This window comes from Lolium rigidum, chromosome 5 (genome assembly GCF_022539505.1).
Source record: "Lolium rigidum isolate FL_2022 chromosome 5, APGP_CSIRO_Lrig_0.1, whole genome shotgun sequence".
Taxonomy (NCBI): Eukaryota; Viridiplantae; Streptophyta; class Magnoliopsida; order Poales; family Poaceae; genus Lolium; species Lolium rigidum.
The window spans coordinates 267,882,426-267,901,609 of NC_061512.1; the positions used below are offsets into that span (position 1 = coordinate 267,882,426).

A 19,184-nucleotide genomic window follows, 5' to 3' on the forward strand; every position below is an offset into this window, starting at 1 on the left:
AAGGATAAAGTTGTTAACCTCGATGGAGAAGGAAAATGACAGGAGCAAGATTTAAGTGTGGCTTGTTTTGTGTGAACTCAAGTGGCAAGAGCCCTTAGGCATTTCATCGAACACTTCTTGTGCATAAGAAGAGAGCAAAGCAATATACACCTCTCAACCGGGACTAAAGGGGTTGCAACAGAGCGCTTCAAGCCATGTTAGGCGTCGATGAGCAGCTCGGGGCCTAACATGGCCTGGAGCGCTCTGCTGCAACCCCCTTAGTCCCAGTTTGTAATACCCAGTTTGCATTACAAACTGGAGCCAAAGGCCCCAAACGAATTGGGACTAGAGGATGGTGTCACCCCGCGCCGGTCAAACCGGGACCAATGCCCCCACGGGTCCGGTTCGTTTTAAAAACGGAACTAAAGCTCCTAGGAGCTTTGGACGAAAGCCATATTTCTACTAGTGGCTGACGCCTGCTCATGGGCCGATCTCCCGTCGGAGCTGCTCATCGACGTCTCCGGCCGACTACACGACCCTGCTGATTTTGTTCGTTTCCATGCCATCTGCTGTTCATGGCATGCCACGGCGCCGGTGCGCTCACCGCCTCACCGCCTCACCGGCGACGCGACCCACCTTCCAGCCGTGGCTACTAGGGCTGTGCGACGACCACATCGTCCACTCCCGCGTCAACTTCCCTGTAGCGGTGGTCTCTTCTTCGGAGCCGTCAACCGACCATGACCACGTCCTCTCAGAGCCGGCACCGGGGGACGAGGAGAACTGGGTGGCTACAGCCGATGGCACCGTCGCCTGGCTGTTCTCAGCAAGTCCCGATCCAAGACTCATCGACCTTGTAAGTGGAGCCATCACTCCGCTTCCGCGATTTCCGGATGATGACGATGACATCAAGCAGACGATAGGGGGTGCGTGTGGCACCGTCTACAAGGATGGCACCATCTTTCTCTACAGCACTCTGTACACAAACTATCCCGTCTTCACCGTTGCCATCCTAGGTCCCGGTGATGCAGCATGGAGAATCATGAAAAGGGTTCTAGAGCTCCCAGTTCCCCACCACCGTTGCGCCGCCTACCACGACGGCAAGGTCCTACTATCTGTCGGTGTGGACTTCTGGTATGTACTCACACGGGATGGAGTTGGAGACAATAATAGCTTTGCGAGGTGGGATGCAAATGAGGAAACGAAGAAAACTCGTGATTGGAACTACGTCATGGAGTCTCGTGGCGAGTTGCTGTGGGTGTCTGTCCTGGCCAAGCAGATCATCTTCAATGAAGACGCCATTGTCGACCCGTCGGAGCTGTTAGTGACGGTGCACGCGCTGGAAAAAGGAGCGAGCGGCGAGGTGCGGTGGGCGCCGAGGGATGGCAAGAGCTTACGTGATCATGTCCTGTTCCTCGGGCACCCTGTCAGCTTCGCCATGGACAGCTCCCAGCTGGACATGGGTGGTGGGTGCGTCTATTTTGTTTCAAACCGCGATGTCTTCAGGTATAGCCTGGTTGACGGTGAGGCTAAGCTCGTGAGACGGTTGCATCCTCGGTGGAACACAGGGCCATCGCCGCGCGTGTGGCTCCAACCTCAACCTCCTATTGCTACCATCCAAGAAATTCAAGCAAGAATCAGCTCGGATGAAGCGAAACCTAATTTACTTATTGATCAGATTTGTTAATACTACTAGAACTCTTTGTTGGGATATTTTGGTTATTTGTTATACAGTAAGAATCTTTATGTCACGGCTGCATACTCCCTTCCCTCCGTTCACAATTAGTTCATGTTTTTGCTTTAGCCAAAGTTAAACTTTGTCAAGTTTGACTAAATTTATAGGAAAAATTATTAACATCTACAATGTAAAAGTTATACTAATAGAATCACCATAAGCTATATTTTTGTACTCCCTCCGTGTAAAAATAAGTATCTTAATTTTATCTAAAATGCATCTAGATAAATCCTTATCTAGACAAAATTGGACGTTTGTTTTTAGACGGAGGGAGTACTATATTTATTAGGTATTAGGTGTTGATATTTTTTAGTACAATTTTGGTCAAACTTGACGGTGCTTGTCTTTTAAAAATGCCAAAACGCAAAGTAAAAAAAAAGTGAGGGAGTATCGTAATGTTGTGTGAAAACAATTTTGGTTACAACGGCTAGGATGCTGCGTGGCCAGCATCAGTTCGTGTCCAAATGAGATCTTTAGTTTTGGTTGAAGGCATAATTAAACCAAGGCTAAGGGGGTTTGCGGTAGGCGCGAGTCTCTTTAGTCCCGGTTTGTGTCTCAACCGGTATTAAAAGGTCCATCTTTAGTCTTGGTTGCAGATACAACCTAGGATTAAAGTTTTTCTTATATATCATCGTGTCTGCCAGAGTTTTGTGTGTGAGCCACACTTAGTTTTGAGAGGTGTATGCTGGTTAGCCTTCCCTTCTAATGAACAAGAGGTTCTCGATCAAATGCGTGAGAGCATGATGCTACTTAAGTTCGCACAAAAGAACATGATATGAAGTGCCCGAGCTACGCTTGAGTTTCCTCCTCTATCGATGTTAGCAACTTTATCATTTCATCTGTCATTGATAAAATGCATCTGTCGACAATGGCGGATCTAGGACTTTATCATTGGGTATGCCGCACCAAATAATTTTTTTTGACACAAATAATTGACAGCTGTTTGCGTAAAATTCATTAACCAATTCAGTAAATGTGGTGATGTTGATGATGGATTGGCTCTTTGTCAAAGAAAACACATCTTGGATCTTTTAAAGAAAGCAAATATTTGATCGGCAAGGTTTGTAGTACTCTGATGAACGTTACAAATAAGCTCTCCAGGGAACTCGAAAACTTTATGCTACCTAGTACTACGGTGTGGTTGGTGTCTTTTATAGTTTCTCATGTTGGGACAGAGCCAGATATTTCCTAGTGTTAACGAAGCTTATCAGTTTCTACACTTGATAGAGAGGCAGTCAGGGGAGCATTTACGCGCAATTACTGTCAACACAATGCTATCCGACGACAAGTTCGTGAACCACAACTTCTTCCTAGAAATCAATGACCTCTTTGGCAACCTCAACATGGACAACAACACCAACGATGCTATCTGTTCATCTACTTTGTTAATCTACATGTCTAGTTTACTTTTTAGTTCTATATTCATGATTTTATCAACTGTTTATTCGAATTAAATCATATGGTAATTTGCTTATATATTCAACCTCTCCCTCATGCCTGTTGATGGGTGTTTGGAGGTGCGGCAATGGTGCAGGCACCTCTCGACATCAACAAGGATGTGCCAGAACACACCGCGCTGCTCTTGCTCCTGCAGGGAAGGAATAAACATGTCGACAGACGAATTGAGCAAAACTACATAGCTTCAGGATTGGGAGTCCCTATTGCATCAAGTGATGTTAAACCATACGGCACGTAGAAACTATTAAACCAGGATCACAAAAAAAAAACATTTTGGACTCCTTTTTGCATATCATGCAAGCATGAATCATGGGGATTAAACATATATATGTCAGACAAAACTTTTGCATTGCATCGACAAATTGAGATCAGGGAACCAAGGGACAGATAGCAAGAACAAAAAAAAAAAACACCAGAAGGAAGAAACATGGCACAAGAATGGATGGGAGGACAACGGAGGGTCTAAAACGGTATTGGACGTGCTATCGTCACTCTTAAGCAGAAGGCATGCTGTAGACCACCGACAAATACATCTTTATCTAGAACCGCCGCGGTGGCCGCTCCTCTGCGACATTCACTCGTAGGGCACGCCCCTCCAAACTCTGCAAAATTCAGACAGCGATCAGACTCATCGAAGGACATTGATTATCTCGGTATAAACCATAATTGTTTCACAGTATGAAAGTGGCAATGATATCAATTGCATACTAACCTGTCCATCAAGGGCAGCAATAGCATCATCCAGTTCCACCTGCGATGCCATTGTCACGAAACCGAATCCCCGTGAGCGCCCGGTGTCCCTGTCGTAGACAACCCTAGCATCGACAACTTTGCCATGCTCACTGAACATCTCTACCAACCTAGAGTCGTCCACCTGCCATGGCAGGTTGCCCACGTAAATCCTGAATGAAGACCCGGAATCACGGGGAGGCCTCTCCACACGGGCACCTCTAGGAGCCGCCTTGTTTACAGTCAACAGCCTTCCACCCACATCCTGTCCACGTTAAAGGTCATTCGGGAAAGCATCAAATTTGCATGCATTCTTTAGCTCGTGCTTAATATAATGAACTGCACATGATCTTTAACTTGAGACCTAGGACAGGAAACATATTCAAATTGAGACCTAGGACAGGAAACATATTCAAATGTAAAATGGGAGAACATTCTATGAGGTTCCGAAGACTAAATTCAGAACATGCAAGGAAAATAGGCACATGAGTTATCAAGTACACTCACGTAGCGATGGAACATTTCCACAGCCTTCTCAGCCTCCTCAATGGTGCTCATGGTGACGAACCCAAATCCACGGCTCTGGTCTGTTTCCCTGTTGTAAATGACCTGTAGAGCCACAAGACAGAAACTGCATTTTAGGACAAAGGAAACACATACAGTATCCAAGCAACTACTAACCGACGGACTACCCCACCAACAATGCTGGTGAAGCAGATACAACGCTACGTGTTAATAACCCATACGAGGTCAGGAAACAATACTTGTTCAGTTGTTCTGTGGTACAAATGCATTTAGATTCTACGTCTTGTGCAAGCAAAACTTCGTAGTAGAAGCCAAATCACAGTAGGATCACTTTAAATTTCGCAGTTTCAGAAAAAGGCCACATTCGTTGGTCTAACGAGTAAACAGGCAAAGACATAATAATTCTGACAAGAACTTGCAATCCCCACAACATAAGCATACTTCAAACAATACCACATAGCATCCTAGTTCAACCTGAACATACAACACAGAAAGGCTTGCGAAACAGCACCCCTTAGTAGTCCCTATATCTGTCATGTTTCTTGAATCATTTACAAGCGGTATTCAAGCTCTTATTTTTGCAACATTAGCCGCAGCCTATACAGGTGAATCCATGGAGGCTGATCATTGAATTGACTAGTTTTTAATTAGCCTTTTTTTGCAGCTTAGCTCATTCATGAATTCAATTGCTTGGTAACAGTCAATACCGAGAATCTGCTTGGTTGCAAAAAAAAAAGGTACAATCCTGGTAGCTCCACCCTGAGAGGTTCTGAGCAGGGAAACCACCGCATTCAGCTAGACATTTACACGGCAAGCCCAGGACTGAATTCAATTGCTACAATAGTCGCAGTGCCCAATTTCAGTCGTATGGCACACAATGTGCCCATTGAGGATTTAAGTTACTTCAGGCAAACGTATGCATGGCGAAGACCATCGTGCAGGAAAATTAGCAGAGGCAACGGCAGAAAGGAGGAGTTACCGAAGAGGAACTGGTGTGGTGCTCACCTCGGAGACCTCGACGACGCCGGCCTGCTCGAAGAGCTGGGCGAGGCGCTCGCTGTCGACGTCGTAGGGCAGGTTGCCGACGTACACCTTGGCCTCCTCCGGCGGCTCCACGTACTCACCGACCTCCTCCTCCTCCGCCGCCGCAACCTCCTCCTCAACACCCGCAACCTCCTCCTCCGCGACGGCCTCCAGGGCCTCGTCCTGGGCGGCGGCCTCCGGCTCGGCGACCTCCACGGAGGACTCGAAGGAGTCGGAGGCGGCGAGCGGGGCGAGCGGGAGCCGCGGGCGGGCGGAGCGCAGGCCGAGGTGGCGGGCCGGGAGAGCCGGGGAAAGGAGCACGAGGAAGGGCTTCGGGAGGGAGACGGCGGCCGGGGCGGCGACGAGGGCGCGGAGGGTGGCGGCGAGGGAGGACGCCATCGCCATGGACGGTGGAGACGGAGGATAAGGGATTTTGTGGGTTTGGGGAGGAGAAGGAAAGAGTGAGGATTTTGCGGGATTTGTTTACTCATCTGTTCGTTCTCGTACAGTATTTCATTTGGGCTGCGCAGGGCCGAAACGGCCCGCTATCTACCCATTCTAGTAGACAAAGTTCAAAGGGCAGGGCTGGACTGGATGAACATGGTACTACATATAATCCACTCAGAAAAAAAAAGAGACTGGATGAACATACTGCATATTCAGTTCTGTCAATCAGGATGAACAGATGGATTAACTATGTTCCAGTTCAGAAAAAAAATCAGGATGAACATGTTGGATAATTAGGCAAAAAAATCCACTATTTATTCAGAATATTAAACATGACTATAACAGCTATTAAAAAAGAAATCGTGTCTAGGAGAACTAGACACTTTTTGATATAGTAGAAGCGGGACTTAGCGTGACAATTTCGAAATTCGTCCCTGACAGTAATCGAACTTCGATCGTTGGGGTGCGCCACTGCGACCCCAATCAGTGGGCTAAACCCACGTCATCGACTATAACAGCTATTAACATATGAGACTCAAGCATACTAGATGTACTAAGCAATGATGAGGACATCCCTACCGAACTACGACCTCCGTCATTGCAAGATTAAGAATATGTTGCTGTGAAGTTTAAGTCCAATGAAGTCAGAATTCGACCTATGACAAGAGCTCGTGCGAAGCTACTAAAGAAATAGGTGAACTTGTTCTTAAATGATACTTTGATTAATGAGAATTTTATACTGTCTAAGTTCTTTGACTTGTGTATGATCAGGTACGAGGATAAAGGAAGCATCGCACAAGGAGGAGGAGGAGAACAGCTGGACATGGTGATGGACATGAAGACATCACATAGACGCGTGAGGGAGGAGAGGGAGGCATGTGCAAAGGAGGGAGGAGAAGAAGTCCATGTCGGTGCCACGCTCGGCGACACCGGCCGCCACGCCGGCCAACCCGGTGCCACCGATCCACACGCCGGGTGACCCGGCGCCTGCCGATTCCTGCGTCGGTGCACACCGGGCACCGATCCAGGAAGTCTGGCATCTCCGCCCGGTGCCAGCCCGGTGCCAGGCCCGGTCCCTACCGGACCATCCGGCCCCTGGCCCGGTCGACCGACCCCCATGTTGGTCGTGTCCAAGTCAGTCTCGACCAGATCCCGATCGGGGTCGGTTAGGTAACCGTAGTTTTCAACTTCTGGTCGTCCTGAACTCCTATATAAATGCCCATGACACCCCCAAATTTGGCTTAGACCACGTTTAAGATAAACACTAGTTCATAGTTGATTGTTTTGCAACTCTATTGAATCTATACACCAATTCGCATCGATCTGGTGTTTTGCTACTGAAAGTTTGTGTGATCTATTGTTCCATTGGGAATTAGAAGGTTGCAATTTACCGCTTTGTGGTCGGCGGCTACGTGCGCACGTGTGTGGAGTTGCGAATATCTTGCAGGGTTGAGAGCTGTTGCATTGGCGACAGGGACCAATCGAGTGACTCGTTGCGTCATACAAGTTATCCTCCACTTCATCATCGTGTTATCTCTGCGGTGTTCATCGTGTGTTCATCACCATCCACCGAGCTTACTGAGAAGATCGGGCAACCCCTTATCATCTTGGTATCAGATTTCAGCGTTTCCTCTGTAAGCCATTCATAATCCACCCCATAGTTGAGTTGTGAGTGCTTCCTATCCAGAAAAAGCCTATTAGGGTTAGGGTTTGCCATAGCCTTAGATTGCATCAATTTCAAGTTTTAGTTGCTTTTCATAGTTTTGTTTTTGCGTATCTTTTCTTCCATCTAGTAGATTGTTAGGGTTTGTGTTTTCGCTATCATCTAGTTGTCGGTTTTTGTTGCTCCGAGTCCACATAGCGTACAGTTTGCTTGTTCCCAACCATAGACACAGCCTTTCGATATACGTGACTAGGAACTTTTCCAAAAGAGACTAGTTTTACCGCTCGACAGGCTACTCATTAGGGTTTTGGTGCTTTGCAATTTTCTGTTTTGCCGTGTTACAAGGAGTAGAGTCATAAAATCAAAAAAGAGAAAACTAAAAAGAAGCAAAAAGAGCTACAAGTGCTACGTGTAATAAAAAGAAAAATAAAAAATTTTAAGTGCTAGTAAAGAGATCAAGTGAAGGCCTAGTTTACTTTTCTGCACCCGTAGTTGAGCAATCTTGTGCATGTTCCGTTGAGCTTTGCTAGTGTCTCTGAGTGCATTGCAACCTGTTGATCCATGTAGTTGCACTGCCACATTTATCGCCTTGTGTGAGTATCATTGGTTGTTTTCTACGGTCAGCGCTAGAGCTTGTTATTGGTGCAAATAGGTAGCCTACCTACAGCCCCACATATATCTTGCTTTGTCGTGTGATTGTTCTTATACCTTGATATTCGCTTCGCTACATCCTTGCACTAGTTGTCAATCCAAGTGGTAAGAAATACTAATTCACTTTGGAGCGGTAAGATTTACCTTTCTTATCAGTTTTGAGTGAGTTGTGAAAGTACCACCATAGATATTTGTTTTCGTGCACTTACCTACTAACCATGTCTTCTAGTGATGCTAAAATTGTTGACCGGAAAAAGAAGGATAGAGGTGATATTGTTTCTTGGAGGGAGTATGAAGCACTTCGTAATGAGATGCGACGTGAATTCCGCGAACAGGGTGAAGGACTTAATGATGACATACAGAAGGTCACCAAGAAGCTTGGCACTACTAATGAGACCGTCAATATACAATCCAAGTACAAATGATGGATATTCAACCCAGTCTTCAAGCGTTGACACTTGCCATTGATAATATGACTCAACAACAACAATAGTCACATCATGAAGATGAGGAGAGTAATCACGGTAACCTTGATGAAGAACCGCTGCTGAAGAGCGTGGTGTTGGTCGTGGTGTTGGACGTGGTAACCGTGGTCATGGCTTTGCCGAACTCGGAGCTCGCCGTGTTCCTCCACAACCGCAAGACGGTGGTTTGGGTAAGCCAAAATTCTCAAATTTGAAGGAGGTCCTGATGTTGAAGAATACCTCACTTGGTAGCAGAAAATTGAGAAGTTATGGCGCCTACATGACTATACTGAAGACAGGAAGATTAAGCTTGCTTCCTCAGATTTTGATGGCTATGCATTGCATTGGTGGGATGGAGTTACACGTGCTCGTCAAGAATATCACTAGTGGAAAACAGGCCATTTGTGGCGGGTCGTTAGGCCCTTTTGTCGCGGGCGGCCAGCCGCGACAACGAAGGCGCGACAAAAGGTGGACCTTTTGTCACGGGTCAGTTACCACCCGCGACATATGGTCCACCACGTGGCAGGTGCGGGGCGCGCAGGGGACAGCCCCTTTTGTCGTGGGTGGTATTACGACCCGCAACAAAAGGACATCTACGGGCGCGCGCAGAACGCTGCTGCTTTAGGGTTTGAGTACGTGGTGCAGCACCACCACCCCCCACCACCGTCCCCCCTTTTATTTCATTTTTTCATTTCAAAATAAAAGTTACATATATTTATACGCTACTACAAGTTGTACACATTCATTCATTGTATATAGATCGAGCAAACAAATATTGAAAGCAAAAGTCGATCTATTTGTAGATTCCCCTTATACATATACATGGAGCTCACGACTACCGGGACAAAAGCCCGTCGTCTATTCGAACTAATACATATACATGGAGCTCCCTACTACCGACGCCTCTTTGGACTAAACCGGCCGTTGTCGTTTATTACTTCTGTCAACAGAAATGTCGCCAGTTCCTCCGTAATTCCTAGTACGTGTTCCTGTGGTTGTAGGGTCTCCCGCATGTAGTCGACCTATATAGGAAAATAAGATGAATATGATTATATCAATCATGATAACGAAGTATTGACGATAATAAATTAAAGTTGTGAATGTTATTGCTTACGTTGAATCTATTATCGTTGTGTTGCTCAGTCGTTAACATGCGAATGGACTCGCAAACGTAGTATCCACATAGATTCGTCCCCGTGGCTGCTCGGGCGCACGGTACAATAGTAAATGTTAGCTGTTACGCGAAGTGCTCACCCGTAATAACCTCCTTGAAAGATGTCCAAACCCTGCCAGGCAAAAGAATGATAGAATTAATATAATGGATGATTAATTGATATCTCACGAAAGATATAGCGCGACAATAATTGAAATTACCTCTGGAGAATCTCCTGCAAGTCGCGGAACCCGTCCAGGCCTCTATTCAATGGGTCGCTTACTTCAACAATTCTCTTATCAAATTTAATGTTTAGCAGAATCCAGTGGAAACTGCACATGTTTATATAGACGTCATGAATTAGACTTAACATCGAGTAAGAAAAACTGAATGTGCACAATAGATTAGTAAGACTCTCACCAGTAGTTGTAGCGATTCGTTGCATAGAAAACAAAAAAATTCCTACCGCGAGAACGCAATCCAAGCCAAGATGCAATCTAGAAGACGGGAGCAACGAGGGGATGATCGAGACTCACCCTTGAAGATTTCCAAAGCCTATAAGAGTAGGCTCTTATTGCTACGGTAGACGATCACTTGCCGCTTGCAAAAGCGCGTAGAAGATCTTGATCACGGTGCCACGATCGGGCAGCACCTCCGTACTCGGTCACACGTTCGGTGTTGATGAAGACGACGTCCTTCTCCCCGTTCCGGCGGGCAGCGGAAGTAGTAGCTCCTCCTTGAATCCGGCGGCACGACGGCGTGGTGGCGGTGGCGATGGAGAACTCCGGCGGAGCTTCGCTAAGCGTTGCGGGAGAGGTGGAGGAGAGGGGGTGGCTAGGGTTTGGGAGAGGGGGTGGCCGGCCACTATGGGGTGCGGCCTCCTTGAGGGCTTGTGGTGGCCGGCCCCCTCCCCTATGCCCCTCATTATATAGGGTGGAACCCCCAAGTGTTGGACTACAAGTCTTCGAATAAGACCCCAACCCAAAACCTTCCATGTAGTAGGGAAACCTACCCAAGGTGGGACTCCCACCCAAGTGGGATTCCCCCCATCCATGTGGGGGGGTGGCCGGCCCCCTTAGGTGGAGTCCACCTTGGAACCCCCCTCTAGGGTTGGCCGTCCATGGGAGGTGGAGTCCCTCCGGGACTCCTCCTTCCTTAGTGATTTCTTCCGGACTTTTCTAGAACCTTCTAGAACCTTCCATAAAATCACCGGATCATTTTCAAACTTATAAAATGACTTCCTATATATGAATCTTATTCTCCGGACCATTCCGGAACTCCTCGTGATGTCCGGGATCCCATCCGAGACTTCGAACAATACTTCGAACTCCATTCCATATTCAAGTTCTACCATTACAACATCAAACCTTAAGTGTGTCACCCTACGGTTCGCGAACTATGTGGACATGGGTGAGAACTCTCTCCGACCAATAACCAATAGCGGGATCTGGAGATCCATAATGGCTCCCACATATTCAACGATGACTTTAGTGATCGAATGAACCATTCACATACAATACCAATTCCCTTTGTCACGCGATATTTTACTTGTCCGAGGTCTGATCATCGGTATCACTCTATACCTTGTTCAACCTCGTCTCCTGACAAGTACTCTTTACTCGTACCGTGGTATGTGGTCTCTTATGAACTTATTCATATGCTTGCAAGACATTAGACAACATTCCACCGAGAGGGCCCGGAGTATATCTATCCGTCATCGGGATGGACAAATCCCACTTGTTGATCCATATGCCTCAACTCATACTTTCCGGATACTTAATCCCACCTTTATAACCACCCATTTACGCGAGTGGCGTTTGATGTAATCAAAGTACCTTTCCGGTATAAGTGATTTACATGATCTCATGGTCATAAGGACTAGGTAACTATGTATCGAAAGCTTATAGCAAATAACTTAATGACGTGATCTTATGCTACGCTTAATTGGGTGTGTCCATTACATCATTCATATAATGATATAACCTTGTTATTAATAACATCCAATGTTCATGATTATGAAACTAATCATCCATTAATCAACAAGCTAGTTAAGAGGCATACTAGGGACTCTTTGTTGTTTACATATCACACATGTATCAATGTTTCGGTTAATACAATTATAGCATGGTATATAAACATTTATCATAAACATAAAGATATTTAATAACCACTTTTATTATTGCCTCTTGGGCATATCTCCAACAGTCTCCCACTTGCACTAGAGTCAATAATCTAGATTACATTGTAAGGTACCTAACACCCATGGCATTACGGTGTTGGTCATGCTTTGCCCTAGGGAGAGCTTTAGTCAACAGATCTGCTACATTCAGATCAGTGTGTACTTTGCAAATCTTTACTTCTCCATCTTCGATGTACTCTCGAATCGTGTGGTAACGCAGCTTGATATGCTTCAGCCTCTTGTGTGACCTTGGTTCTTGTGCATTGGCGATGGCACCCATGTTGTCACAGTAGATGACTAGTGGGTCCAATGCACTAGGAACCACACCGAGCTCTACAATGAACCTCTTCATCCATACCGCTTCTGATGAAGCCTCTGAAGCCGCTATGTACTCTGATTATGTTGAAGACTTCGCCACCGTGCACTGCTTCGAGCTTGCCCAGCTTACTGCAGCACCATTCAATATAAACACGTACCCAGACTGTGACTTGGAGTCATCAGGATCAGTGTTCCAACTTGCATTGGTGTAACTGGTTACAATGAGCTCTTGGTCACCTCCATAACAAAGAAACATATCCTTAGTTCTTTTCAAGTACTTCAGGATATTCTTGACCAATGTCCAGTGTTCCATCCCTGGATCACTTTGATATCTGCTAGTCAAACTAACAGCATGTGCTATATCCGGTCTAGTACATAGCATGGCATACATAATAGAGCCTACTGCCGAGGCATAGGGGATCTGACTCATCCTTTCTCTTTCTTCTGCCGTAGCCGGTCCTTGAGTTTTACTCAAAACCTTGCCTGGTAACATAGGTAAGAATCCTTTCTTACTTTCGTCCATTCTAAACTTCTTTAGAATCTTGTCCAGGTATGTACTGTGATAGCCCTATTAGGCGTCTTGATCTATCTCTATAAATCTTGATGCCTAATATATACGATGCTTCACCAAGGTCTTTCATTGAAAAACTATTATTCAAATAACCTTTTACACTGCTTAATAGTTCTATATCATTCCCAATCAATAATATGTCATCTACATATAATATCAGGAACGCTACTGAGCTCCCACTCACTTTCTTGTAAATACGAGGCCTCTCCATGACACTCGTATAAACCCGAAGTCTTTGATCACCTTATCAAAGCGTCGGTTCCAACTTCTCGATGCTTGCTTCGAGTCCATAAATTGAACGCTGAAGTTTGCATACTTTGTCAGCATTTTTAGGATCGACAAAACCTTTGGGTTGTACATATACAACTCTTCCTCAATGTCTCCATTAAGGAACGCCGTTTTGACATCCATCTGACAAATCTCATAATCAAAAAATGCAGCTATTGCTAACAAAATCCTCACAGATTTTAGCTTCGCTACAGGTGAGAAAGTTTCATCGTAGTCAACTCCTTGAATTTGTCGGAAACCCTTTGCGACAAGTCGAGCTTTATAGACAGTAATATTACCATCAGCATCTGTTTTTCTCTTGAAGATCCATTTATACTCGACAGCCTTGCGGCTATCAGGTAAGTCTACCAAAGTCCACACTTTGTTATCATACATGGATCCCATTTCGGATTTCATGTCTTCTTGCCATTTGTTGGAATCTGGGTCTTCATCATTGTTGTCCTCAATCATGACATTTAGACAAGGATCATACCAATCAGGAGTGGCACGTTCCCTTGTCGATCTGCGAGGTTCAGTAGCTTCCTCGTTCGAAGTTTCATGATCATTATCATTAGCTTCCTCTGTTGCCGGTGTAGGCAGCACAGGAACAACTTCCGGTACTGTGCTACTTTAATCAACGAGTAAAGATTCATCAATCTCATCGAGTTCTACTTTTCTTCCAGTCACTTCTTTAGTGAGAAATTCTTTCTCAAGAAAGGTTCCGTTCTTAGCAACAAATATTTTGCCTTCGGAACTGTGATAGAAAGTGTACCCTATAGTTTCCTTAGGGTATCCTATGAAGACGCATTTCTCCGCTTTGGGTTCTAGCTTGTCCGGTTGTAACTTCTTTACATAGGCTTCGCAACCCCAAACTTTAAGGAATGACAGCTTAGGTTTCTTATTAAACCATAATTCATACGGTGTTGTTTCAACAGATTTTGATGGTGCTCTATTTAAAGTGAATGCAGCTGTCTCTAATGCATAACTCCAAAATGATAACGGCAAATCAGTAAGAGACATCATAGAACGAACCATATCTAAGAGAGTTCGATTACGACGTTCGGACACACTGTTTCGTTGTGGTGTTCCCGACGGTGTCAATTGTGAAAGTATTCCGCATTTCTTTAAATGCATGCCAAACTCATAACTCGGATATTCACCTCCACGATCAGATCGTAGAAATTTAATCTTCTTGTTACGTTGATTTTCTACTTCACTTTGGAATTCCTTAAATTTCTCGAAAGTTTCGGATTTATGTTTCATGAAATAGATATACCCATATCTACTCAGATCATCTGTGAAGGTTAGAACATAACGATAACCACCGCGCGATGCTACACTCATTGGTCTGCACACATCGGTATGTATGATTTCCAACGGATGAAGCCTGGTGACCGGGTGTATACGTGAGCACGCGCTGATTGACTGCCACGTGTCTAACGTCGTTAGTTCAGCTGTGAGGCGCATGTGCGTGTGTGGCCCCGAGCGGTGGGCGTTGTGATTAGAAAACATGGATGCCTGCTCATTGCATCTTATCCCCTCCGTGTCCTTATCCTCTCAACAAGTACGGAGTACTAGTACTCTTCACCACGCAGATCACCATGGAAATAGCATCGCTGCTGGAAAATGATCTGGGGAAGAGCCTGCCGCCGGCTCGCAGCTGTGGGAGAGGAGGTCGCCGGCAGCCTGCAGCGAGGAAGGAGGCCGCGTCGAGCAGCGGGGTGAGGCCCGTCGCTGAGGACGCATGAGCGGGAGAGGAAGCTGCCGCGAGCGGATGGGGCACGGTCGTCCAGGACGGACGGCGCCGCCCGTGTTTCGCGTCGCGATGCCGTCGGCCGCCGCCTAGGATTCGCGCATGTCCCATCTCCGACCGCGGCCCCGCGCTGTCCGGCTGCGGCCGTGCCGCCCCTCCGACCGCGCGTCCGCGCACAGCTGCTCCTCTCCCCCGCCAGAGGCCTGCTCGCCCGACCACGTCCTGCTTCGGCCGCCGCGCTCCTGGGCGCGCTCCGCTCGGCCCGGTCCGCTCCAGGCCGCAGTCAAGGCCCGAGCCCGCCTACGTCCATGGCGTGGCCGGGATCGTGCGGACGCGGTTGTCAATCGTCCTCATCCATGGCATGGCCGTACGCCCCCTCCACCACCGCGCATCGTCGTCGGCCCATCCGTCCTCGACCCATCGACCGCCTTCCGCCGCACCTGCATCGTCGTCGGCGACCCCGGAGCCATCGCCGACAGGCACGGGTGCGCGGGACGATGCGCAGCTCTCCTTGGCGAGTTCACAGGGGGTGGCGTCTGTGAGCTTGGACGGGACGCGTGCGCATCCGCCCGGACCCTCCGTGCGCAAGGCCCAGCAGCAGGCGCCCGCTGCTTCTCCTGCCCCCGCGCTCAAGCTCCGCCGCCCGGCATGCTCACTTCTTCCCAAGCCCCGGCATGCTCGATCTCGCCGGCAATTTCTGGCGTCCCATCCTTGCGCGCGCCTTCTCCCCAGGAATCTCTCACTCAGTCGTGGTTCGATCCATCAAGCAGTTTCTGCGCTTTGTTCCGTAGACAAACTCGATTTGTTCATCTATCTAGCACTCTAGCCCAATTCGTTTCCCATTTTTTTATTTTACTGAATGGTTACGGAAGTACTAATCAGCTTAGTAGTTGATTATTCGTTGGAGTATTGAGCGCACGGATTATTCGTTGGAGTATTGAGCTACAGGAGATACTAATTAGCTATATTCGGCTGATTTCGTTGGGAGCTTTCGTCCCAAGAGATGATTCCAAACCAGTACAGAAAGCACTAAAAACTCCGAATTATGATGTCCGCTAGCGGTTGCAGCTCGCCTAGCTAGATTGCTGTGCCAAATCATGAGCTCACTCCACCTGGTCCACTAAGGAGATTCGACGCCGTGTGATGACCGTCAACATCTCCCCATAAAGTGAGAATCTGAAAGCAAATCCAACGGTGATGAATGCGTGCTCACGTATACACGCGGTTACCAAATCCACTCTCATGCTTACAATAGTATGATCAAGGTTATGATGGCATGTCACTCCAGAAATTATCTTTGTTATCGTTTACCTGCTCGGGACGAGCAGAAACTAAGCTTGGGGATGCTGATACGTCTCCGATGTATCGATAATTTCTTAAGTTCCATGCCACATTATTGATGATATCTACATGTTTTATGCATACTTTATGTCATATTTATGCATTTTCTGGAACTAACCTATTAACGAGATGCCGAAGAGCCGATTGCTTGTTTTCTGCTGTTTTTGGTTTCAGAAATTCTAGTAAGGAAATATTCTCGGAATTGGACGAAATCAACGCCCAGGGGCCTATTTTCACACGAAGCTTCCAGAAGACCGGAGAGCTGACGAAGTGGGGCCACGAGGCGGCGCCACGCTAGGGCGGCGCGGCCCAAGCCCTGGCCGCGCCGACCTAGTGTGTGGGCCCCTCGTGACGCCCCTGACCTGCCCTTCCGCCTACAAATAGCCTTCGTCGCGAAACCCCCAGTACCGAGAGCCACGATACGGAAAACCTTCCAGAGACGCCGCCGCCGCCAATCCCATCTCGGGGGATTCAGGAGATCGCCTTCGGCACCCTGCCGGAGAGGGGATTCATCTCCCGGAGGACTCTACACCGCCATGGTCGCCTCCGGAGTGATGAGTGAGTAGTCTACCCCTGGACTATGGGTCCATAGCAGTAGCTAGATGGTTGTCTTCTCCTTATATGCTTCATTGTCGGATCTTGTGAGCTGCCTAACATGATCAAGATCATCTATCTGTAATGCTATATGTTGTGTTTGTTGGGATCCGATGAATAGAGAATACTATGTTATGTTGATTATCAATTTATATCTATGTGTTGTTTATGATCTTGCATGCTCTCCGTTATTAGTAGAGGCTCTGGCCAAGTTTTTGCTAGTAACTCCAAGAGGGGGTATTTATGCTCAATAGTGGGTTCATGTCTCCGTGAATGCGGGGAGTGACGAAACCTCTAAGGTTATGGATGTGCTTGTTGCCACTAGGGATAAAACATTGATGCTATGTTCGAGGATGTAGTTATTGATTACATTACGCACCATACTTAATGCATTTGTCTCGTTGTTTTCAACTTAATACTGGAAGGGGTTCGGATGATAACTCGAAGGTGGACTTTTTAGGCATAGATGCATGCTGGATAGCGGTCTATGTACTTTGTCGTAATGCCCAATTAAATCTCACAATACTCATCATATCATGTATGTGCATGGTCATGCCCTCTCTATTTGTCAATTGCCCAACTGTAATTTGTTCACCCAACATGCTATTTATCTTATGGGAGAGACACCTCTAGTGAACTGTGGACCCCGGTCCATCCTTTACATCTGAAATACAATCTACTGCAATACTTGTTTTACTGTTCTCTGCAAACATCATCATCCACACTATACATCTAATCCTTTGTTACAGCAAGCCGGTGAGATTGACAACCTCACTGTTTCGTTGGGGCAAAGTACTTTGGTTGTGTTGTGCAGGTTCCACGTTGGTGCCGGAATCCCTGGTGTTGCGTTGCACTACATCTCGCCGCCATCAACCTTCAACGTGCTTCTTGGCTCCTACTGGTTCGATAAACCTTGGTTTCATACTGAGGGAAAACTTGCCGCTGTACGCATCACACCTTCCTCTTGGGGTTCCCAACGGACGCGTGCTGTACGCGTATCAATCTCCTGCTGCTGCTGGTCAAGTTGGTGTTGGAACTCAGCCATCCGGTCATGTTGCACCTCCAGCTCGCGTTTTTTTGCTCTTGCTCAGCATCTATAAGTCTCCGCGTCGTTCGGAAACCCAAGCGCCCACGGAACACTAGGGCCGAAGCCACTTGTTCGTCCTCCCTTTTCAGGATTACCGAGGACAAGCGTCAACAAGTTTTTCTCTCTATCGGGAGCAAACTTCAGTTTTCCTACTTTAATATCAGCCGTCACTTCAATCCATTTTCCCCTGTGTACCCTAAACTTGCTGTCACTTTCAACAAGGTTCCCTGTCTTCATGTCATACTCACAGCCATTCCCAAGGAACCAATTTCGAGCCCTAGTGTCCCATCCTTCTCGCTCCGGTTGCGGGTGATCCCATTCGGCTTCATCTCAGCCTCTTGTGCATCCCACTTAGGCATGGCTACTTCGTAGCCCCCTCGTCCCGTATGATGGTGATATTTCTTTTCGCTTGCATTCTTCTTGTTTTTCTTTGATAGGTTCACAGCGTCCTCTGATTCTTTGTACTTCACAAATTCTTCCCAGTTATGCTCTTGCTTTTCTAGATAGTTTTCGAATAATGGAGGCTTCTTCTCGTCCTTATAAGCTGCCCATAACCGGTTCTTATACGCCCGGAAAAGTTCCCCCATCTTCTTAAGAGCCCATTTCTTCACTAGCGCCCTCTGCTTGGCCATCTCAGACTCCGAACCCAAATCTGGCAAAGTGAAATGTGTCATGAGGTCGTCAAAAAGTTTGTCTTTGTACCTATCGGCAACCTCACTTTCGGACACATTCTTGGTCTTGTTCCATTCTTTAATAGTGATCGGGAGACGATCCCTAACCAGAACTCTGCACTGATTTTTAAATGTCACTCTGACACTCGCGGGTGCCACCGGTTGGCCTTTCGGTGATATAGCTTCAATGTTGAAGTGGTCTTTTGGGCCCAACTTCTTTGCCGGCCCTCGTTTCTCTAACTTATCTTCGGAGGCCTAAGAGAATACAAATTAATTAATTTATATCTATATGTACATATAGAATTCCATTAATGCCTAGTGATCGTATACCTCACCATGGCCGGAGCCGTCGGCTTCTCCATCACCGGAGCCGTCGGCTTCTCCATCACTGGAGCCGTGGTCTTCTCCAGCTCTGGAGCCGTCGGCTTTTCCATTACCGGAGTCACGCCCTTCTCGGTCGGCTTCTGGACCATCGCGGATTATGTCCTCGAATAGGTCTTCCTGTTCCAAGTCTCGATGGATTTCGAATGGATCCATTGTTTCTGCAAAAAATTAAATCGATAAGTACATGTTCTAACC

General features: G+C 47.0%; 1 protein-coding gene across 1 annotated transcript; it reads right to left on the reverse strand.

Annotated features, from left to right (window-relative positions):
- Nucleotides 1–3,431: 3,431 nt before the first annotated feature.
- Nucleotides 3,432–5,866, reverse strand: LOC124653879 (28 kDa ribonucleoprotein, chloroplastic-like). The gene is made up of 4 exons (XM_047192939.1): nt 5,429–5,866; nt 4,406–4,507; nt 3,882–4,163; nt 3,432–3,771 (listed from the first exon to the last, which is right to left on the reverse strand). The coding sequence occupies exons 1-4, from the start codon at nt 5,849–5,851 to the stop codon at nt 3,709–3,711; spliced, it is 870 nt and encodes a 289-aa protein (XP_047048895.1). The 5' UTR covers nt 5,852–5,866; the 3' UTR covers nt 3,432–3,708.
- Between the last annotated feature and the right edge of the window lie 13,318 nt (nt 5,867–19,184).

What these genes read in the sequence shown, in the direction of transcription:
- LOC124653879 (XM_047192939.1), bottom strand. Translation starts at nt 5,851, where the DNA reads ATGGCGATGGCGTCCTCCCTCGCCGCCACCCTCCGCGCCCTCGTCGCC. An exon ending in GCGTCGTCGAGGTCTCCGAG is followed by an intron (nt 4,508 to 5,428) that starts GTGAGCACCACA and finishes GTGGCTCTACAG; the next exon opens with GTCATTTACAACAGGGAAAC. An exon ending in TGGAAATGTTCCATCGCTAC is followed by an intron (nt 4,164 to 4,405) that starts GTGAGTGTACTT and finishes TAACGTGGACAG; the next exon opens with GATGTGGGTGGAAGGCTGTT.